This window comes from Gastrolobium bilobum, unplaced genomic scaffold (assembly GCF_033153095.1).
Source record: "Gastrolobium bilobum isolate Gb01-03AN ecotype WA unplaced genomic scaffold, APGP_CSIRO_Gbil_v1 utg20602, whole genome shotgun sequence".
Taxonomy (NCBI): domain Eukaryota; kingdom Viridiplantae; phylum Streptophyta; class Magnoliopsida; order Fabales; family Fabaceae; genus Gastrolobium; species Gastrolobium bilobum.
The window spans coordinates 177,194-201,593 of NW_026897229.1; the positions used below are offsets into that span (position 1 = coordinate 177,194).

The 24,400-nt window shown below is 33.8% G+C and overlaps 1 protein-coding gene and 1 pseudogene across 1 annotated transcript; one reads left to right on the plus strand and one right to left on the minus strand.

Moving 5' to 3' along the window:
* Positions 1-5,045: 5,045 nt before the first annotated feature.
* LOC133305014 (uncharacterized) lies at positions 5,046-6,416 on the plus strand. Its single transcript, XM_061505117.1, has 2 exons — positions 5,046-5,537; positions 5,751-6,416. Exons 1-2 carry the CDS (start codon positions 5,046-5,048, stop codon positions 6,414-6,416), a joined length of 1,158 nt encoding a protein of 385 aa, XP_061361101.1.
* Positions 6,417-16,994: 10,578 nt separating this feature from the next.
* Positions 16,995-24,171, minus strand: LOC133305019 (uncharacterized; annotated as a pseudogene).
* Between the last annotated feature and the right edge of the window lie 229 nt (positions 24,172-24,400).

Below are 24,400 nucleotides of genomic sequence, written 5' to 3' on the forward strand. Positions count from 1 at the left end.
AAGTTTGTTACATATATACTCTATTCAAAGATCCCGCAAAGGCTTAGTAAATATATATGCTAATTGATCATTAGAGGGTACAAAATTGGTCATAATTTCACCTGCAAGGACCTTCTCTCGAACAAAGTGACATTCTATCTCGATATGCATGGTTATTTCATGAAACACTGGAATGGAAGAAATATGTAGTGTTGCTTGATTATCACAAATGAGAGTCGTTGGTCCAATGTCTCCAAACTTGAGCTCTCTAAGAAGTTGCTTAAGCCAAATGAGCTCACAAGTAAAAGAAGCCATAGAGCGATACTCTATTTCAGCACTTGATCTGGAAACTACATTCTGCTTCTTACTTTTTCAGGTAACCAAGTTGATTGTAACGAAGACACAATATCCATTAGTAGATTTTCTATCAGTAGGACAACCAGCACAATCGGCATCAAAGTATCTGACAACTTTAACATGGCCTTTATCTTCCTTCATATTTAAGGCATTTTCCTCGAGATGCCTTAATATAATTGAGAATACAAATGACAGTATTCCAGTGTTTATGACATGGAGAGTTAAGAAGCTGACTTACCACACTAGCTACAAATGAAATGTCAGGCCAAGTGACTGTGAGGTAGTTCAGTTTTTCAACCAAACTTATATACCTTTCAAGATTTGAAAAGGGCTCCCCTGATTCAGTAGAAGCTTGACATTTTGATCCATATGGGTATCAATAGACTTGAAATTTAACAAAGCAGTCTCTTCAAAAATATCCAGAACATGTTTTCTCTGAGATATCACAATTTCATCTTTAGATTAGGCCACCTTGATTCCCAAGAGTATCGAAGTTTTCCAAGATCCTTGGTATGAAAATAATGATATAAATGTTACTTCAACCGAGTAATCCCATTTTAATCAAGCGTGGCTTAATACAATGGCATATTAACAAACCGGGTATACACAGGGTGTTACAGTAATCACCTCCCTCGAACTCTGATCCTACAAAATGACATAAGTGTCGTAAAGGAAACCATATAATTAAGGGATTTTCGTCAAACGGCTAATGGAAGGTAAGTTAAAATAGAAATCAGGAACATAAAGAATATGATCCAGAGATAAAGTGGGGAAGAAAAGAACCGTGTCGATCCCACAGGATTAGACCAAAGACCCATTGGCCATAGTAATAGTAGGAAATGAATAATAGTACAAAGAAAGGTGAATAAAGACTTATTACCAGAAGTGTGATCAGAATCAAGAGTCCAAGGGCCTAGAGATTGTAACTAAGAGATCCCAACAACAGAATTACCAGATGGAGTAATGGCAATAGTAGACCCAGATGCTTGCTTCTTAGACCACCAAATCACAAATTATTAAGGAAAGATGCAGGAGGTTGTGGTGCAGAAGGCAACCCTCGATCAGGAGCAATAGAAAGAGCCTGAGCAACATGAGCAGTCTGAAGAGGCTGAGGTGGCTTTCCATGGAGCTTTCCAACAGCGGTAGATAGTATGATTTTTCTGATGATAATGAGTACAGAATAACCGACCCTTAGGGGTTTACATCAACGACTAGTTGGAGACGCAGAAACAGATGAGATAGGAGTAGAATCTATAATCACCAAAAAAAGGAGACCAAAAAATCAGAAACTACAGATAAAAACTAATCGGAAGTAGTGGGATCTCTGTGTCACCAATAACGAAGTCGAAACACTAAAACAAGACCAGATTCAAAACTGTTTCAGAGAAGGGAGAAAAACCCAACTGATCACTTCCGGAAAGGGCCTCCACGCACCGGCCAACTGAAGGGAGGGGTGTAACTTCCACGCGCGCATGAAGGCACGTGGTTGATTGAATGGGGACACGACCTAGATAGAGAGAACACTATGCCGAGATGAGTAGAACAGTAGGTGGTTCGCCGAGAAAAACCAACAAACGTCGATGGTCAACGACGGAGGAACAACAGTCAACAGGTTTTTGACAGCGGTTCGCGAGGAGAAAGGTCCGGCAACAACATAAAGACAACCCAAGAACAAAAAAGACATTCAAAAACTGACAAAGAGACAATATTTGAAAAAAAAATTGAAAAGGCAATGAACAATGGGTTCACCGAAGAAAATAAGCGGATTAAAGTTTCTCTCGCTAGGCTCTAGATACCATATAAAATAACAAGAGACGAAAGGAACATTGAAATACATCTGTATATAATAGCATAATTGAAATTGTGTTATATATAGAACTACTAAGTATATACAACCTAAAATACATGATGTACTTTTATTATATAAACAACACAAAGGTTATCATTCATCAAGAAAAGTCAATAGAAACCTACCTGAAAGTCTTTCTTCACGATTGATAATTGATAGTGCTTTCAACAAGTCAATACGGTCACGAGTGGTATCGCATACATTATCATAGTATAGTAAAGTTTTATATATTTATTTTCATTATTGAAAAAAAACTAAAAATAAATTAAAGGTATAAAACAACCCACATGGAAGTTATAAATTATCTGTAGAATCCACGTCAGCACAAAAATTAAATGGTGTGTAGGAAGATTTCAATTCTCATGTTGAATGAGAATTATAACACCCATATATAAAATTAGAGTAAATACTTTTTTTAGTCCCTAACAAAAAACACGGTTCCCACTTTAGTCCCTTACAAAAATAAATTAGTCAGTTAGTCCCTAACAAATTCAAAGTGGACCCATTTAGTTGAAATCGTGGTCCCTCACAAATTCAAAAAAGACCCATATTAGTCCCTCAAAAGGACTAAAATGGGTCCACCTTGAATTTGTTAGGGACTAACTGACTAATTTATTTTTGTAAGGGACTAAAGTGGGGACCGTGTTTTTTGTTAGGGATCAAAAATGGTCTTTACTCATAAAATTAATATTTTTCTTTTAAGAATAAAATAAATTTATTTTCTGCGCATGCATAAAAGTGGATGAGGTTATATGATGAGAGAAACATTAAATCTATATATAGATAAATAGAAAAATATTTATATAAAAAATCCAAAAACCTCTACGTAGGTTTATTTTTCTTTCATTTGTAGAAGTGGTAGTTGCATTATTGCAGATCTTGAATACATTACTTGATTACAAGGTGTGGGAATCACATTGTAGTACAAGCTCACAATGGGACAAGGAACTGCATGTACCTACATGTCACCGTAGGGTATATGCTATATCTCACAAAGGAAGAGAAAAGAATAACAGAGAGAGAGATGCATGGTCATATGGTCATCTCCTTCAATTCTTAATTCCTTTACACTTCTCAGTTCCCAATAACAAAGTTAGGGTTGGTCCTGGTCTTGGTCTGGTAAGAGTTTGGAAGTGAGTGCTATAAAGAAAAAAATAATAGAGAAAGAAACATAGCATATTTCTCAAAATAAAAAAACCACTGATTGTGTTAAATTCTCTATATCTACATGAATTCTTAATCCATGCACTTAAATCAACATTTAATTAGTAACCCAAAAAAAATTCAACATTTAATATATATAACAGAAATTTCTTAAGAATATGTACTTATAACAAAAAAATTTCCTTGATTGTGGTATCTTAAAAAAGAGTAATGTTATGTTACATATTATATTACATTACCTTTATATTTTAAGATGATAGAAAGTCACATATTTCAATATACTTTTTTTATTTTATTTTCAGATTAAAAAAAAGTATAAAGGGAAGTGCTCTCAGTGTACTTAATTCCTTACAATGTGACAGTTTTATGCTTCAGGGATCCACTTTTCTCGGTTCTTCATCTTCATATCCAACAAAGTTTTTCTAGCTTTTCTTGCCAAGACCTCAAACACTTACACAACTTCTCTCTCTCTCTCTCTCTCTCTTTCTCTGAGGCCACTGTTTATTATGTCATTTTCATTCTGATTTCATAACTTGTTTGACAACCCTTTTTCCATATCATTTTTGTTGTTTGTAAAGTTGAGCAAAGGCTTAAACTTACCAATTATGGGTAAGGAATGGTATTGGACTGGGAAATCTTCCAAGAGAGGTGGAGCTGAAGGAGTAGCTGAAACACCTTCTGGTTGCATGTGTGCTGTTTTTCACTTCTTTGATTTTCATCCATTTCACTTTCCCACCATAAACCAACACCAACAGCAAACCTCTTTCAACTCAACCTCTTGCATCCCAGAAGACTTTACTACAAATGTCCCCAAAGGTATTGTTGTTTCTATTAGTCTCTGCCTCTCTCTTTTTTGTCTCAGTTTTGGTTTAGTATTTTTCTTTTTCTTTTAATAATTCAGGTTCTGAAGCACCTAGGAATAGTTTGGAATCAGAGGATGGTACAACTTCATCTTTCTCAAAAGAAGAAAATTTTAAAATCCCAGTAAGTTTATTAATTAACCTGCCACACTTTTTCACCAATTTTTAGGAGTTTCTTGTTTATTCTGTAAAGTGAGTAATGATAACACTATAGTGATGTTTTTGACCACACTATCCAGAAGAATATACAAGTTAAGACAAGTCAAAGCACAAGAACAGGTGCTGGAAATTTGAATGACTTGTCCTCAGAAATCAGCTACTCTCCTGGGACAAAGACACCAACTTTGGTTGCAAGATTTATGGGTCTAGATCTCCTACCACACTCACCCTCTTCTTCATGTCTTTCTACTCCAAACCCACAAGGGAATAATCCACATCTACACAACCTTAGACCCAAGCAACACATCCAAACCAAACATAGAAACAGCACAGACAGTGACATTGTATCCACTCGTTCCTTGCCTGAGACTCCTAGAATATCCTCCTCAAGAAGATCAGATGTTGATCATCATAGACTATCTCTTCAAATCAACAAGGAGAACATGAACATTGGTGAGGACTTGGAGCTACCTCGGTTTTCATTTTCAAAAAGGAAATGTGATTAGAACAATAGTAGGAGTCCAAGCCATTATGCTAGGCAAATTGTTAAACAGGTTAAGGAAAGTGTGAGCAGAAAAGTTGGGCAAGACATCACCAACACACTAAAAAACAGAGAACAAGCTAGGGATTAAGAATTGGTTGGCCAATTCAGAATCAAGAATTCTCCCAAGACATCAATGTCAAACCCATCATCATCCTATTCCCCAAGGCTTAGATTCATTGACACAAAGCACAAGCCAAGCACAATAACACCATCACCTCTCATCCAAAAAGATCAAAACACACACCAATCTGTTCTGAAACTACCACCACCTCCACCTCCAATTAACACTCAACCACAGCTTCCAAGAGTTTTAACAAAGCCAAAGCCTCAAGCATTGTTAGAGAAGCAAGAGAACCAAAAATCAGTCCCAAAATGTAAGAAGGTCAGTAATGAAAAGTTCGGCTCAAGGCTCAAAAGGCCACCACAGACATCAGACATTATCAGAAACAAGCAAGAAGAGTCTTTCATCATTCGCCCAACCTCACCCTCTGACATTCAAACCACCAAAATCAAGAAAATTCACCCATTTTCAACAAATCTTCTAAATAATATCAACATTGTCCCAAATCTTCTCCCTGTCAAGACAGTCCCTTCTCCTCCAGCCACCAAAATTCCTCTCAAACAGGTACCTCCATAATTGAACTTTCAACTATTTCAATCTTTAACTTTCTTATTTTTTTACATTTATTAAATTCCATCCATTTTCAACAAGTTTTTCACTATCATAGCAATTCAAAACGTCAATTTTTCCTTCTTTTGTTTTAACCATTTTGATTTTGAATTTTGTGTGTGTGTGTGTGTGTGTGAATTACCAAAACATAAACAAAAACAGTCACAGTTATCTAGTTGTTCGCGCCAGAGGTACAAACAAGAAGGAACAAGCACATTGGCCACCCCAGAAACTAGCAACAATGAAGACAAACTCAATGGTGAATCCACCACCGGAGTTGAAGATCATAGACCAGAATTTGAGTACATCACAGGAATCCTAAACAATGAAGGTACCATCAACACCACAACCACAACAACAGTGTCCTTTAATCCATGGTTTTCTCCAACTCATCCACTTGACCCATCAATCTTTCACAAGCTTGAACAACTCCCCAACAACAAAGATTGCATCTTTACATCAAGAAACCAATTGGGTCAACGTTGGAATCGAAGGTTACTGTTTAATTTGGTGGATGAGGTTTTAATTGAGATTCTGAGGCCAAAAAGCAATGAAAAAAGGCTTTGGCTTTTGCATGATGTGTATTGCTACCAAGGGAGCATTGAAGGGTTGATAGAGAAGGTGTGGAAGAGGGTTGGGAAGTTTCCATGCGCAAAGTGTGAGGTGTTGGAAGACATTGATGGCTTGATTGAAGCAGAAGACATGGAGAAAGTGAAGGTTGAAGGTGAAGATGGGATGGTGGAAGAAAGAGAAGGGTTGGTGGCAAAGATTGAATGGAACATATGGGACACGTTATTGCATGAAACAGTTATGGTTATCAACTGTTGTTGTTGAAGTGGGAAGTAGGGTCCACGTCCACGCCTAAACGACGGCGTCGTTTTATAGGTTGAGGGGTGTCACGTGACCAGGTGGTGGTGATTGTTAGTGGGGTCAACAAGCCTTGGGGATTGGGGGTTTGAACCCCTTCGATTGTAGGGTCACACTCGACAAGACTCCCGATTGATTGGTTATTAAAAGACAAGATTTGACAGAGGAATCCACAACCTACTTGTTCCCATTTCCTCTCTTTCTCTCTCTCTCCTCTTCAATTCAAGTTCAGTACATACTAATATATAATTTTTTAAAAGTTTCTTTCTCTCCTCTTCAATTCAAGTTCAGTATATACTAATATATAATTTTTTAAAAGTTTCTTTTGTTGTTTTTCTATTAGTTTATGAGTTGAGTTTTGGACTCTTACATAATAGATTTAAGACATTAAAATAATTAATTTACTTAATTATATATTTATTAAACACCTATTTAACTGACTTAACTACTCAAAGAAATAATACGATTAAGTAGATGAACATATATCACATCACAAGAAGTTAGAATACCAAAGAATTTGATGAAAAATTCAAATGTTTTTGCACACTTTGTTATTAAAAAGAATGTATGACGTGAAAAGGTAAGACCAGAACTGAACTTTTCTATTCCTATTCATGTAAACTTAATTTATTAAGCATATAACTGTCGCAACCGTATCGCGACGTGACGGCGAAAGATATTGAATAGTTAAAATGATGGAGTCGCCACCAAGGTTTATTTAGGAAAACATTGGAAAAACCTTTTATTAAAGACAAATGGTCTTTGGCAGTAGAAATGAGTTCGGGAGTCGATTACGAGTAGAGAAGGTATTAGCACCCTACACCGTCCATTAAAAACGGTTACCTTATATTAATTGTGCAAATTATTGATAATATTTTAAATATTTATTTCACCCTAAATAAATAAAATTGATCGTTGGAAAAGAAAACTAATTTTGAAATTTTATTTTTGTGCTTGACGGGAAGAATCCCGCTCCGACGTATCCCTCGGTACAATAGGGAACTCAAAGCTACGTCGTTCTGTAGAAAATATTTGTGTGTTGATTGATTTTAATTTTGAAAGTAGTTTTAAAGAAAATAATTTGAAGGTTTTGGATTTGATGGTTTCGGAATATCAAACTGTCGCAGTTAAAATAATCCGAAATGATAATTGCAGGATTAACAAGCTGTCTCAACTCAGCTAATCCTTTCTTTTAAAAGAATAATAATATTTATATTATTATTTTTGTTTATCGTAAATTTTATGATAAATTTGATTTAATTTTGAATCATCAAGCCGTCTCGACAAAAATGAGTCATAACAAAATGTGTGGGGTTAACAAGCCGTCACGACTCAGCTAACTCCCATTTCATTAATAACAAATTAATATTTTTTATTTATTTATTATTTTTAATTAACCTAAAATCAAATAGTTTTAAATAAAACTTTTGATTTTTGTTTGTTTGTTTATTATTACTAAGTGGTCTAAAAATCATCGGACTGTCACAGTCGAAATGATTCTAAAGAATAAAGGAATTAACAAGCTGTCACAACTCAGCTAATTCTTTTAACATATATTTCATGTTATTTTATGATAAACTTAAATGAATTTTGAATCACCAAGCCGTCTCGGCCAAAATGATCCAAAACAAAATCTATGGGATTAACAAACCGTCACGGTTAAATTACCCATGTAAATTTAATATGATAATTTTTATTCAGACATATTGATAAAATCTAAATGGGTTTTACGTCATTATTAGTATAATGTAAAGAAGAGATGAATTGAGAAATTTGCAATGTTCTTTCATGAATGTGCAGACCAAAAAGATGAAGCTAATATATATTATTAAAATATTCCAATCATGTTATAATAAGACAAAGTACCATGTTATCACTATTATTATAATTTGAAAAAAATATGAATTGAAAAAAAAAAGGCAAAGTTGTTTCGTAAGATGCAAACCAAAAAGATGAAGCTAATGTATATTATTAAAATATTTCAATGTTACTTTCAATAGAATGGATGATGCCCCACTTGTACATATTTTTTACTAAAACAAAATGACTAATCGACAAGTATGCTTTGTGAGAATTGTGAATGCACAGGGACATAAGCCACATAACATGATGCATGCTATTTTGCGGTATCAAAATGTTTCTTTCCTGATGATCAAAGCTAGATCTCATATTAAAATATTATATTAAATCTTTGAAGCATGGCAACATTGCATCTCAGTATATGTTCATTAGTAAACAACAAGACTATATCCGCGAGCGTGCTTCTTGCATGCATGTGATATTTCCTAACAGTATTATTTAAATCATGCTTTTAGCCTTTAACGTTTCTGATAACTCCAGAAAAATATTGCAACCTTAATCAAATCTATCATACATCACAAAGACAACAGCTAATACAGGACATAAACTTACGCACCTGAATTAACACATAGCCTCCAGTCCCCAAGCACGCGAGACCTTCACGATGGTGATGACAAAACGGTCTGTGAATCTTAAGAGATGAAGCCCAGCAAGGGACAATATTCTGGTGCTGCTTACAGCGCTGGATGAAGCTAATTAGGCAGCAGTCTCCCTCCCTTGTTAGCGAGACTTGCAGTGGGTAAACTAACAGGTAGTAACTGATATAAGCTCTTCAAAAAAATGTATTGATCTTGGGTTGGCCATCAAGATTATGGTGAGAGTTCAAGATGAGAGATGAAGATCAAATTTGTATCTGGTTTTATGCATCTAGGTGAATGACCATGGAAAAAGGAATCGGTCCTCTCTCTTTTTTCTGTTCATTTTTCTTTTAAAAACCTCTCTTCTCTCTCTCCGTTCTCTCCTTTTTATTGATCCTCTAGTATTTATAGAGTGATCCAAAAGATTTCTTCGCAAGAGGGTTTTCTGCACCTCTTCTTTTTTTCAAATTATGCAGGCTTTCTCATTCAACAGTGCGGCGCCTCTGCTTTGCTTTATGGCCCTTCTTCCACCGCCTCAAGCTCTACTTTATATAGCCCCTATGCTTTCTTTCCTTCTTTATTTTTTATTTTTTAAATAACCCAACAATTTGGCTATTAGATACAGATAACAAGTGGATTTATTGAAACTTAATGATGAGTGATGGGTGGAAAGCAGTATCAACGTTTCCTTTTCATTAAGAAACCTATATTACTATCATTATGATTATTATTTTTTAAATAAATAACAAAAATCTGGACTCTCTTTTTTTTATCAATATCTCTCTCTTTTTACTTAATTTCTTTTTACTCTTTTTTTTATTCTTTATTTTCCTTCATTTATTTTTCTTTTTTTCTTTTTTTTTCTTATAGAAAACAAAAAAATAAATAATAATCATAATAATATACTCCAAAATAAAATGTTCACATTTTAATTTTTTTAATTTTTTTTTTACGTGTGAGGACAAAATTGAGTGGTTACAATAACCAAATACATATCTTTTAATATTGTAATATTTGTATTATGTACTTGTAAGATAAAATATTAAAAATAATTTATTATTCACATCCATATTATACGTACATTACATGATCTTTATATAATTTGTTATTTAATTACAATTTTTACATACTTTCGCTGTAACTCTGTTATTTTATTTTTTTGATAACATATTTTATTTTAATGTAAGAGGAGTGAGATATATCAACTACAACAAACATTTTGAATATCCAATCCAAGGGAAAAGTGTGTATCATTTTAAAGGATGTAAATGTGTCATTTTAAGTGAGAGAAAGAGATAAATAAAGGAGGAGAGAGTGGACAAAAAAATATAAAGGTATGGGTTCCACCTCTTTGTGAGAGTGAAAGGATATAAGTTGTGTCATTTAAAAGGAAAAACTATTTCCCCCCAATCCAATACCTAAATCTTATCAAATATGAGAATGAGAATATATGCAAGAAATAAAATTATTTCATGCATACATGCATAGAAAAGTAAATGAAACACACTAAGGAGAAATAAAAGAAAAAAAAATTAAATGGATCTTACCAACTTTTTTATATGTATTTGAGACAAATTTATCTCAACAATTTGAGAAATTATATTCCCATAAAATATATACATACCATGTACGTTTACTTGAACTCAAATAAAGCAAGAGAAAAATGTTTGTTTTTTTAAAGGATATATAATTGTGTCATTTTAAGTGATAAAAAGACATAATCTAGTATTTTTTTATTTAAAATTTAAATTTTAAGAAAAGTACTCACTTTCAACTCATGTTTTTCATTGCTTGTATTTTTTTGTCATTTAAAATGACACAATTCTATATCCCTTGAAAGAACAAACACTAAAACCATATAGCAATATACAACTATCTTTAAAATTGTCCACATTTCTACTATTTTTTTTTTTTTTGATAACATACATTTCTACTATTTTATGTTATTAGTTAGTTCGTACACCGTTATGGTGTGCCGACAAAAAATAAAACAAACTTTTCTTTTTCCTTTAATTTTTTATTTGTTGATATTCCTTAATTATCATCTTTCTTTCTTTCTTTCGTATAACATATTAATCAAACAATATTTTGAAGGTATCGTAAAATAGTTATTATATTTTTATTCTTAAATATAAAATTTAACTCAAGAGTTATTGATCTAGTGACATCCCAACCAAATCTTAGGAATTAATAATTATGGAGAATCCCAGTTCATAGAAAAATGGGAAACTCAAATTCAAAATCAGATTAGTGAGAGCTATTAGAATTTCGGATACGGGTTGATAATTACCAATATAAGAATAATATTTTTCATGTCGTAAGAAAAAAATTATTTTCTGCATACATACTTTTGTGGTCATGTGAAGAGAAGATAGACAAAAAAAAACATGGGTCTCACACTCTTTTATAAATATGTAGGAGATAAAATTATCTCTTACAATATAAGAAACACTAATCCCATATATATATATATGAAAAATATCTTTCTCATGTTATATGAGAAACCTTATCTCATGTTATACACACATCGAAATTTGAATCAGAATTTCTTTTACTTTTTTTTTTTAATTGTGGGACCCACTTAATTATGTCACTATATAAGACAAAGTTATCTCATGTAACATGAGAAAATATTGCCATATATATATGTGTGTGTATGTGGAGAATCAAATATCTTATTGTAGGAGAGATTTTATCTCATGCCAATAAGACAAAAAAATACAGATCCACATAATTTTTTAAAAAAATGTGACACATTTTTCAATATATCTTCTGAAAGCTCAAAATCCCTCGTGCAATGCGAGATTCGAATCTCCCATATATATATATGGAAGTTTGATTTTCTCATGTTGCATGAGAATTGAATTCTTATGTTGTGACTCAACTAGTGATGGATCTCACATTTATTAAAAAAAAAAGAATAATTTTACACGCAAATCGAAGGGTTACAGTAAGGTATCAGATGCATATACAGAGAACAAGAAAGAGAGAAAAGCTAAAGCTGATTAAAGAGAATTGTATTGAATGAATGAATCACACTGAGATTACAGATTCTTGTATAAAGGGATTCAGTTATCTTTATCAGAATATAAAACTGAAATAGTTACAGTTATAACTAACTTAACTAATCTAATCTATTAGTTATATTACTCTATCAGTTACAATATGAGAATTGAATTCTCATACAACATGAGAAAATATTTTTCCATATATATATATATATATATATATATATATATATATAATTGATTCTATCTATTTTATCCAACTCTCATTTGCAAATGTATATAAATACACATTGGAAAACAGGAGAATATAAAAGGACATATGTTTACATCGCTTTTTGAACTAGGATAAAAAGTGGAATATGCTCAGAGAATCATATTCTGTTTGGTTCTTACCTCATGGAAGTTTGAGACTGTAAGGTAAAGCAACGCTACAAATAAACTTTTTAAGAAAAAATTTAAAAGGTGATTTTGCATGGAGATATGAACTTTAATGCGAGCTTTAACGACTTTTTCACTTTACTTTTTTATTTATTTATTATTTGTTGAGAAACTCAACACACAAAAGAAGAAAATTGCATGAATGTTCTCGTCCAAGTGTCAAATGTTAAACTGCTTCGATCCAAAAGCTACAGTTATACATATGCAAAGATTCCTACATACTTTATATATATATATATATATTAAACCTAATCTAGTGATGAATATATGAAACCATATAATTTTTTTTCTTTTTGATACAATATACTACATGCAAATTTATTGTCGACAAAGTAGAGAAAGAAAACAAATAAAATTTTGAGAGACAGAATTTTCTTGTATTAATTTTGCTCTTTCGTTTAATATTTTCGTAACATTAATCTTACACATGAACGAGATATGGCAGCTGAAGCCTAAAGTATCACTACTCCTCAAAGAAAATGAGCGGGAAATTCAAACACCAATACAACAAAAAATTAAGTAATTAATGTGTCATGTGGGTTTAACCATGTCTCAGCCTAGTGGAAACGGGAAAAGAGATGGCGACCGGAGGTGTTGTTGCATGTGTCATGTTTGCAATTAAGGGTATGACTTGTTTCATGTGCGAATTTGACATTTACATTTTATAATAATTCATATATATTTTTAGAAAAATTATACTTATAATCTTTTACAATTATTTTTGTTATCATTAATTAAATTAATATCAGATCAACAACTCTCAGTTGATACTATTTTATTATTGTTGATTTGATTTTTGTGTAGCTAAAACACAAATGAATGCAAGAGTTTATTCATTTTGTTTATACTTTTCATATGTGTGTGTGGGTGTGTGAAAATAAATAAATAAAAGGAAGTATATTGAAATGTGTGTGCGTGTGTGAAAATAAATAAAAAAGGAAGTATATTGAAATGTGTGTTTTTTTAATTTTATTTAAAAAATGACAAAAAAATGTGTACAAATATCATTATTGTGTTGCATGAGCTTACAGATATGTTTGTTTTTGCATTTCCCTCTTCAATTCTAGGGTTCGTGATTTCTTCGGTCTTGTATTATCAGCTATTTTTTGAAGTCTGCAGGGATGAAGATTGAATTATTTGTAAATAACCTTGGGATACACCGTCTCAAAAGCTAGCTCAAAGGGTGGAAGTGTCCAAGACCTTATAAAGGCCACATTAGTTGCACATCTAACCAATGTGAGACTATATATCTTAACACGCCCCTCCAAACGAGAGCTCACTGGGCTTGAAGCGTGGATTATGCACAGACCCAATTTTTGGTTTACCTTTTTGTGCTTTTTATTTTTAATTCCACTTTAAAGTGGGAGGCGGTGAAGATCAAGCTCTGATACCATGTAAAAAATCTTTGAGCTAGCTTTTGAGATGGTGTATCTCAAGGTTCTTTACATTATTCAATAATAATACTTCATTGATCGGGAGAAAAGGCTCCCATCGGAAAAGATGACACCTCTTTAATGTAAAAAGGTAAAAGAAAGGAAGTTCAATGGCCAAACTTTTTGTTTAGCGCAAATCCAATTTAATTACGAGTACTTAACTCCTTAACACTGCTCTCAAAAGGGAAGGGGATCTTTTCATATTGTTTAAAACAAAATTGCAATAGCATATGGTAAATCTTGCACCAATTTAATTTCAGTCGAGTATGACAAATTGTTCGAATCTTTTTTTGGATATCCTAAAAAATAAAATAAAAATAGAAATGTTCTAGAGTCTATTTATGAGTTTGGGTGGCCTTCAGAAAATCATATAGTTTTATTATTGCCGACGTTTTGTCCTTTTAGTTAGTAATCTGAACAAAATATTATATCATATGCCAGAGTTAAACAATAGCTAGTAAAAGGCATTACAAGAGTTAAACAAACGTTGCTTTACTAAAACATTGTTATAAAATTTGCATTAAATACTGTCGTATTGAAATCTCACATATTGTATTGCTTACAATTTTTTTAATTAATTTTAACTACTTTATTAGTACAATGTTGATTTGCAAAGTGATTTCCTAGAAATAAATATCATTGGAAATATTAAATCTGGTTTTGAAAATTAACATGATAATACCTCAATCGGATGATGAGATTAATGATAGAAAATCATACCTATAAGGAGCTCTAGAATTTTGTAAATTTATGAAGTCTCACTATTATTAACTGCTTCTGTACTTACTCTCACTATTACAAGTAAAGAGACAATGGTTGCAGGTGCATGCTTGTCCTGAGTCATCGGCATTTAATTGGGGACTAGCTGCCAGACCATCTTAATTGCAAGAAACAGAGTGTAAATAAGGAGTAAATTCTTAAGGGAAACAACTCAATCAGAAAATTGATGATGAAAACGGATTGCCCCCACCTCCTTTTGGCATTTCAGCAGAATTGCAGAGCAATTTTGAGTACAATCGTGTTTTTTCGTGGATTCCCCACAGAATTCCAATCATACAATAATGTTAACCTTGAAAATTTGACCACAATTTCCTATGGAAGAATAACCCTTTCATTTTTCATTTAATGAGTAGAGTTGAATTATAATAAAGAATCTTTCACCATTAAATTAGAAACATTTTTTTGCCATTTAGGAATAGAAATTGTTCCTCTTTTACTCTATGGGGCGTTTGGTACGTGAGATTCTTTAAGATTCCCGAGAAACTGAATTTTTCTAAATTTTAAATTTATGGATATTATTATAACTGAATGTAAAAATCATATTTTTGAAAATTGAGATCCCGACTAAGAAAAAATTTCTCCTGTACCAAACGCCCCATAAGGTTTGTATAACAACCATCCGAGAATCAATTTTTTGTTTTAATTTTTGTTTTCGGGAACAAAAATGGATATAAACAATGTTTAATAAAATCAATTTATTTTTTGTTCGCATGACGAACCGGTTTAATTTTGTGCTGGGGAATAAAAAAAAAGAAACAAATGTTTGCTTTTCCGTTCCAAGACACAAAAATAGAATCACTTTTATATTTTTTTTTCCATTCGCCACTCTCAACCCTTTCTCTCAAAAAAAAAAATTGAAACAAAATTAAAATACAAAAATTTAATTATTTTTTTAGAAACCCAAATCCCTTCCTCTTTCGTCTTCTTCCATCGACCAGCAACCCCATTGTCCTTCACCTCCAACAACCACCAATCTCCATAATCACCATACAAGCTAGCCATTACCTACCATCTTCATCGGCGAACCACATATCCACCATTGACAAATCTCATTCTCGTTCGCATATCACCATTCCACCTTTCATTGAAACTCCAAATATCATCTTCTCCGCCACAAACCTCCATGTCCACCAGCGATTTCGTCTGACCAAATTCCACCAAAACCCCAACCCTTCGACCACTAGCCCCCACCACTGCTAAATCTATAAAACACCACCACCGACCCACAAGCAAATCTCTCACATCGACCTAGCCATCTCCCCTCTCCTTCCACCAAAGTCTTCACCGTCTTCCTCCATCATCATGTCATTAACCCCGCCAACCAAGCAGCATCCTTTGCAAACCACAACATCTCACCGGCCATCCATCTCTTTTTTTCTATCTTGTCCATTGACACTGACAGCCACTTTTACTGGCCAAGCACCTCAGTTGTATTGTGTTATTAAACGTAATTCTGATTCTCGAAATAAAAATAAAATATGTTACCAAACGTAATTCTGATTTTCAGAACTCTTCCAAGACATAAAATCAGAAAAAAAAAATAACTGTTTCATCTCAAAATCAGTATTGAGGAACAAAATGATTGTCATGTACACTCTAAAGATAACCAAAATGCAAGTTCAAATATTTAATCAAATGATTCCCATACAATCCAGGTAGAATTTTTTTAAGACTTGAACCAGTAACACGTCACACGCCAAATTTTTAAGATCTGAACAAGTAACAGTTGAACTACAGGCTCATTGGCATACTGGGAGGACGATAGTAAAAGTGGGAATTAGTTCCTTCCCAACTCAATTGGGCCTTCTCAAGATTTCTGTAAAGCAATAGCAGTTGTTTCATTTCATCAAAAGATTGGGATAACGACATTTGTAAACAACGGGAGAGGGGTACATTATCATTTCAAAACAAAGAATTAAAATTGAAGTGGCAGCTTCCATACTCAGAAGTACGAATCAAAGTTGACGTATTGATCTCTTCTTGCCTAAAAGTAACTATAGGTAGCAAAGTGGGTTCAATTTATCGAATTGGTCCATCTAACTTCTCACAGATGGGACATTAAGTTAGGACTTCCAAGTTCCAACCTATTTAAACCTGCTTCATATAAGTGGGGGTTAAATCGGATTGAACTCGCCACATACTGATTCTGCCACGAAACAAGTTGACCCGAAACGTAATGACTACTAAGCCAAGATGTATGCAATTCAGTAATATACTATCATTGTATGCTCATAAAGTAATGATTTTAATTTTATTTTTTATTTTTCAATAAAACATTAGTTACTGAACTCTTTTATGTCTCAAATTTTTTCACATTTTCAATATATAAGCAGTTTGGTAGGGCAATGCATATTCATATTTGGGTTGCTTATTTTGGAACGGATTTGAAAGCGGGGCACGACGGGAACCATCGGCATTCCCAAGTCTGTGCTAGCTGTCTAGCACAAATAAATTAGAAGGTCAGTCATTATGGGTCAATTGTCAACAAACTGTTCGTAAAAGATACAAATTGGGGGAAGATGGCATTTCCATGTTAATGGGTAAAAAGAATGGAGGACTGAAGGTTACCTTGTACAGAAAGTAATGACTACTAAGACAAAATGTATGTAATATGCAGTAATATACTACCATAGTAAGCTCAAGTTCTGCCATCAACATCAAAGCCAGCACCTGTCCAGCCAGGAGCTGAAGATCTACTCTTGGGCACTGCACCAATTCCTTTGCCGTTTAATTGAGAGTTAGCTTTCTTTTTACTTCTTACTTCTCCTTCAGTAGGAGGGTGCTGATTATGCCCAATCGTCACTGGAAGTTTCTCACCATTACTTTGGTAGGGAACATTCTCGGTTAATCCCCCATTTGGTTCCCTTGTGTTGGAAACAGAGGAACCATCTTGGATTGCACTAACCAGAGAAGAACTCACTGATCTTAGGTCCTAAAATAATTCAAGTGCAAGGTTTTAACATTCACCCAAATAAATATGAATATATTTCATGGTTGTCTACATGTACGATCAACAATAAGCTGGAAAGACAGCATTTTCAGAAGAGAAATCATGCAACCAGAGCAGGTTCTCATGTCTCCAACAACCCATTCTCGTGGTTCCAAAAAGTGTAGATTGAAATTACAAATACTAATGTGGAAGATCATCAATTCTAACAGCAGGTATTATGGTTGAAACTTAGGACATATACTTGGAAGTTTCAAAGAGGTTGAATCAAACTGTGCTAACTCTGCTTCCTTCAGACCTTGATATCACCGTAAACAAAATTTTCAGTCAGCACAGTCTGGATCTCTCAATATTTCCATCCGAAAGACTTGTGGATTTGAATTGCTCGGATCATTAGATAGTTAATCACTTTTCATATTCCTGCTGCTTCACACAATTTTAACTGAGATTTCTGCTAGAAGCCTAGAAACGTAATTGATGTCCCAGGTAGCCATACTTGTTCACTACCATGCTTCCCAAGCTACGACTAGAAACCTAAGGGGGCGTTTGGTACGTGGAATTCTCCAGAATTCTCGGAAAACTGAATTTTTTTAAATTTTGTATTTTCGGATATTATTGTAAACTGAATGTAAAAATCATATTTTTGAAAATCGAGATTCCCGGATAAAAAAAAACTCCTCTACCAAACGCCCAACAGACAAAGGGATGTTACTTTCCTTGCCTTCCAAAGAGCATATAGAGCTCACATAAGTACAAAATCTGCACATTTCTTTATAGTACTAGTAAAGCGCCAATTCAACTCAAAAGCTTAAACTATTAAGTGAAGATCCATTAATGGTTTATACACTTTTCTAACACGCTCCCTCACAAGAGAGACCATTGGGCTTGAAAGGTGGATGACACATCAGGCCTAGCCTACCTGTGCTAAGCAATTCCACAAAGAATATGAGGGGCGGCGAGGATCGAACCCAGGACACCAACGCTTTGATACCATGTAAAGAATAAATTCAACCAAAAAGCTTAAGCTATAAGTGAGGCTACATTAATGGTTTTATATATTTCTAACACGCCCCCTCGCACGAAAGCCCATTGGGCTTTAAGGGTGGACAATGCACAAGCTCACTTACTTGTGCTAAGAAATTCCACAACAGAAAGTGAGGGCGGTGAGAATTGAACTCATGCACCGAGGTTCTGATACCATGTAAAGCGTTGATTCAACCCAAAAGCTTAAGCTATTAAGTGAAAACTCATCAATGGTTTATACACTTCTCTAATAGTATTTTACCTATAATTTATTGTGGAGAATTTCCTAGGAACTAGGCACAATGATAGGCTTGCCGAGTGAAGCTAGAAGATTCGATTAAAAATTTGTCCTTTTTTTTTTTTTGATACACAATTTAAGTCCATTTTAGCTTTAGAGCAAGTGTTCTCCCAATTTACACTGTTGACAAGGCACTATTCCTGCCATTGTTCATTTATGTTATTTAATAATTAAATCAAATTTGTTGGGCCTGTATAATGGTTTTGATATATGGTCAAGATTGAGTCAGATCAATGGCTTGGCCACTACCTTTTAGTTTATGAAAGGTGTTTCAGGGAGGCATGTTTGACAAGATTGAGAATAGACATCACATGATCATATGACACAGTCAGACCAACATGTATTAAATAAGGTATGTCAGGTCAACCACCAATGTAAAATTCATTTGGCCATCAGTTAAACGAGGCTATAGAAACTATTAACTATATATAGATCACAGAATGATGTACCTAATAAGAAAAACATACACTATTAATACTAGTTGATGGTCGATGATAGGAGGAATGCTACAACAGGCCCATCCACAACAGGCCCAGGTGTAGGAGAAGATGTGCAGCACAAGCAGTGGAGAAGGACTAGCCCAACCTTGGTTTACCAAAGGAGGAGTAGGAATAAGGGAAGGGGAAATGTGTGACGTGTAATGAATTGGTTTTATCAGAATTGTATTGACAGTTATGGTGAGAGAATGGGAGGTGTAGTTTGTTATAGTTTGTTATTACTTTTGGATGTTTATATGGGATGCACAGGGTGAGGGGAGGATAGGTATTATTTTCGTTATTTTCTATTGGTGTAGAGGGGCTAGTGGAGTAATCTCCATAGCTGGGAGCTCCGGCTCTTTATCGTTTCTTTTGCCACAATCTCCTGTAATTGTTTTAATTCTTCATTAATATACAAATTGTCTCCCTCTTTAGCTGATAGGAGGGGTTAATTCGTATCAGTCGATTTGGATTCAAAGCTTCCAATCGTTTTTTTAATTCTTCCAGCCTAGACAAATAAGAGTTATTGCTCTCTTTGACCTATAATAGAAGATTGTTAGTATCAAACCACAGGCTGAAAAGTAGAATATTCTATATGTCTTTATTTAACAATCTATTTACCAGTTGGCTTAAGTATTCACATAATTTCTGCTTTATTCCCTCTTCATCCCTCACTGCTTTTAACGCTGATTCCCAAACCTACAGCACATGCAGTCAATATATCTGCTCTACGATATTTGAAAAAGGTAGCTATGATACTCACCAACAATTTCGAAGATCAAATACTCACTCTTCCAATAAATTTTCTAGACAGTAAGCCTCTTATCTAAATCACAAGGCATCCATACTGACTTAAATGTGTTCAATTCTATAAATTGAAAGGCTGCATGAAGATGAAAAAAAAGTTAAGAATAACTTTATTCAAAAAAAATAAAAAATAAATAAGAGTAAAGAATAACCAATCAATGCATATGCCTATGTTGTTATGCAAAAAATGCTAAACAAATCTTAGTTTTTGTAAAGAACCAATTCAACCCAAAAGCTTAAGCTATTGGGTGAGGCTACATTAATGGTTTTATATATCTCAACACGCCCCCTCACACGAGAGCCCACTGGGCTTGAAGAGTGGACAATGCACAGGCCCACCTACTTATGCTAACAAAGAAATTCCATTTGAAAGAAAGTGGGGAGCGGCGAGGATCAAATCCAGGACACGAGGCTCTGATACCATGTAAAGAACCAATTCAACCCAAAAACTTAAGCTATTGGGTGAGGCTACATTAATGGTTTTATATATCTCAACAGTTTTAATAGATTCAAACTATTTTGACAAAGAAAAGAAAGAGGGAACATTATTTAAGTAAAAAATAGTTGATTTTATTTACCATTAATGAAAAGAGTTGTTGAACAAGATACTGATGATAGCAAAGCACAAGCAAGCTCAACATGCAAGCACAATGAGAAATTCAGTGCAACAAGTCCCAAATGAAGTTAGAAGACAAATGCAACATGCAAAAAGCGAAAGATAAGTCAAAAATTCAAAGTCAACTCAAAAGTCAAATGAAGACCGAAAAAGCTCAAAGCTTAAAGAACAAGGAAGTGGAGCCAAGTCAAAAGCTCACCTAGTTAGAAATGACAAACTAAGTATGGAAACCAAGGGAATGAGGAATATTGAGCTCACTTACCGAGAAATCCACTCATGCTTCACAAAAACATGCATTAAATGAACCTACCTAGTCCAATCATGCATACAAAGTCACACACACATGATAATATGCAGAGGCTAGACACATTCATTCATGTGTTAGAAGTATTTAGAAATCATTTAGATTAAGATTGGATTGAGGGTTGCATTAATTGGTGTTTCTATTCAGCAGTTTACCCGAGTAAATCAGAACATTTACCCAATAAAATATTTACTCGGGTAACCATAAGTGACTTACCTGAATAATTCCTAATAAACAATTTACCCGAGTAAGGCTTCGCGATTTACCCGAGTAAATTTGTAACAGTGCGTATTAATAATCTAATTTTGAGTCCAACGGCTATAAACGCCTTAATCTTCATTGGACTTCTATAAAAACCTATTTCTAGGGTTCCTAGGTACGAGTTAACAATTGAAAACACAAAATCACGTAGAATTCAAATTTGAGATAGTTTTGAAGCCTTTTTGCATACTTGGAGAGAAAATTCTATAATTCTCTATTTTCTTCGTTTCTTCTGAGATTTCTTTTTTATTGGATCAAAGAGAGATTGTTTTGTATCTATTTTGATTCAAAGTGTTGCTCGAACTGAGTTTTGATTGAAGGGAGAGATCTTATAGGTATATAGGTTGAGAGAGTGACCGAGATTGGTCAAGATTCTTATAAAACTCCATTGTAATCTAGTTTCTCAGGCACCGGTTAGAAGTTGAATACATTGGGCGATTTGCGACAGTCTGGACGTAGCCCTCTAGTGGTTTAAAGGTGAACCAGGATAAATTCTAGTGTTTGATCTCCTAACTCTTAAACTCTTTAATTTTCGCTTTTGATTCTAATATTGCTGCGTTTTTATCTCTGATTTGAATCTATTTTGGGGTTGAAAAGGGTTTAGTTTCTATTCTTGACCGATTTCTATAGATTTCTTAGAAAAAGGGCAAAAGGGAAGTTTTTTGCAAAAAAAAATTACTACAATTCACTCCCCTTGTGGGTTTAAGCCATTATTGTTTAACAGAGGAATATACACGCACTTCTTGAGGTAAAATGTTAAAAAAAAAGTTATCTTCAATTTATGTGATCAATAAGCAAGAGTAAGAATGTATCTACTCATCATGCCAACATACAAACAAATTTACATTTCAAAATTTCTTTCAAGCTGTTTACAATCAGCGCAAGACTGTATTAACATTTTTTTTTCCTTCATGATCTATTCTGGTGGTGGCATAGAAACATTGCAGTACAGTGAATCTATACCGAAAAATATAGATATTATGAAAATTGCAGGAGAAGAAGTTTAGTACATTAAAGTAACATACCTAACGAGCCTGTTCTTCCTTTATCTTGGCCCCACGAATTCTCTCAGTTAATGCCTCTATCTTCTTTCTCAAAAGTTCCAGTGCTCAAAGTATGCATCGTGTATTAAAAGTGGAGCAAAGTCATTTCATTAATTATAACTAGCGAAGAATAACCTCAGTTATGGCAGAAGAGGAATCAATGACATGCAGAAACCTGCTTTCTTTGGTCCAGCTGTAAGTTTCATCTCCAATCCAAGATGTGCAAGCTCGCACTCCACATCACCAATTTTAGAATAGTTTTCTTCAATGTACCTGAAAATATCTTTAAATTTGTATTTTAAAATAGAGACCTCTATTCTACTATGTTGGCTTAGAACACAAAATACAGTCATTATTCCTTTTCCACATACTCCGTCCGTTTTATTATATCTGTTGCTATAGAAAATTTTAAGTTTCAATTTATTAGTTGTGTTGCAAAATCAAGGAAGTATTAACTATTTTTTCCTCGTTTATCCTTGTCTCCTGGCAAAGGGGACGAACCGAAGCAGTGGTAATACTGTTCTTTCGTGATCGAGGGGTCATGGGTTCGAATCCAGAAAATAGCCTCTTTGCAATTATGCAAGGGTAAGGCTGTATACAAGAATTACATCCACCCCACACTCGCTAGTTGGGTTCAATGGGGAGTGATTTGATTTTTTTTTATTTTTTTTTATCCTTGTCTCCTGGCATCTCTACTAAATAGAATGAAAGAGGAGTGATAATATTTTGAATGTTTTAACAAGAGGAGGGATCTGTTTACACTAGATCGTGATTTGTATCGATCCAACGTTTTGATTGTAAATATCTATTACCTTCGGTGTTTGTGTCAAATCTTGTAAAAATTGAACAATAATAAGAATATAATCAAATGATTTTTATTTCATATATTTCAAAAGTATATATCATGATAATCTTGATATATAACATTGAGGTATTAAACAATTTTGGATTAATATTTTGTAGATATGCTCTATATGATCCAAACTTTTAAGGGTAGATTTTGGGGTAAAATCATCTAGTAAAAAGTTATTGAACGGCGTAAGAGTGATTTTGACTTAGAGATCCTTCAAATGCAGTTATGTTTTCCTACAACTAAGGTTATTTCATAGCTTCCTAATTCTTACCCAATTACTCAAACAATATTTTGAATCGGAAGACATGAATGACTAAAAAGCACAATGAGATCAAGCAAAAGAAATCAACTATAAAAGATATAAAAGGAGTTCACCACCACTAACAACCCTGCAACGCTATTAATTCATGCGCCTAAATATTCCAATATTTAATCACTAAAGCAAAAATCATGAACTCTAAGACCTTCTGTTAACATATTAATAACAATTCGTCATATTTTAATGACTATCACTCTATCAGCGACAAATTGATGAATATCAAGAATTAATAGTTTAGCACCATCAATAACAAAAATAAGAATCAAAGCCGGTTTATTTAAATTAAAAACGAAACAACTGAAATTCAAACAATAATTTCAGTAGCATTAGCAACTGCACAGAGAGAGAGAGAACTTTTACTTCTTCAATTGAAGCTGCTCTGCTTCGATGATCCGCAAATAAAAGCAAAGAGATGATGAGAGAGACTGAAGAATGAAAAGAGAGAGAGAGAGAAGAACCTGCTCGGTGTAACTGAGCATCACTGGGGTCCGATTTCGGGGACAAGCGAAGAGTTCGAACCCATATCTCTTACAACTCCATCCAATTCGCCATTCTTTGTTACAATCAACTATGAAGCATCGATGCTTCATTCAGTTTTTATGCATGTATCGGCTAAAGTTTCTACTTTAAGGCACCTCTCTTATAATAACCGCCTGCCTTGACATATGAACAACAAAACCAGTCCTTAACGGGAGGGCTCTACCGATTTATAACTACAAGCCCGTATTCCCCTGAGAGAAGACCATGAAAGGATGATTGTGAAAGTGACCATTACATGCTAGTTTGTTCTCCGACACTTTCCGATAATTTAATATTTATTGTAAAGACTAAAAAAAATTCAAAAATTATGTTGGGTTACATGTTCCAACTATTAGATATTGAGTTTAATATAAACATTTGAAATATA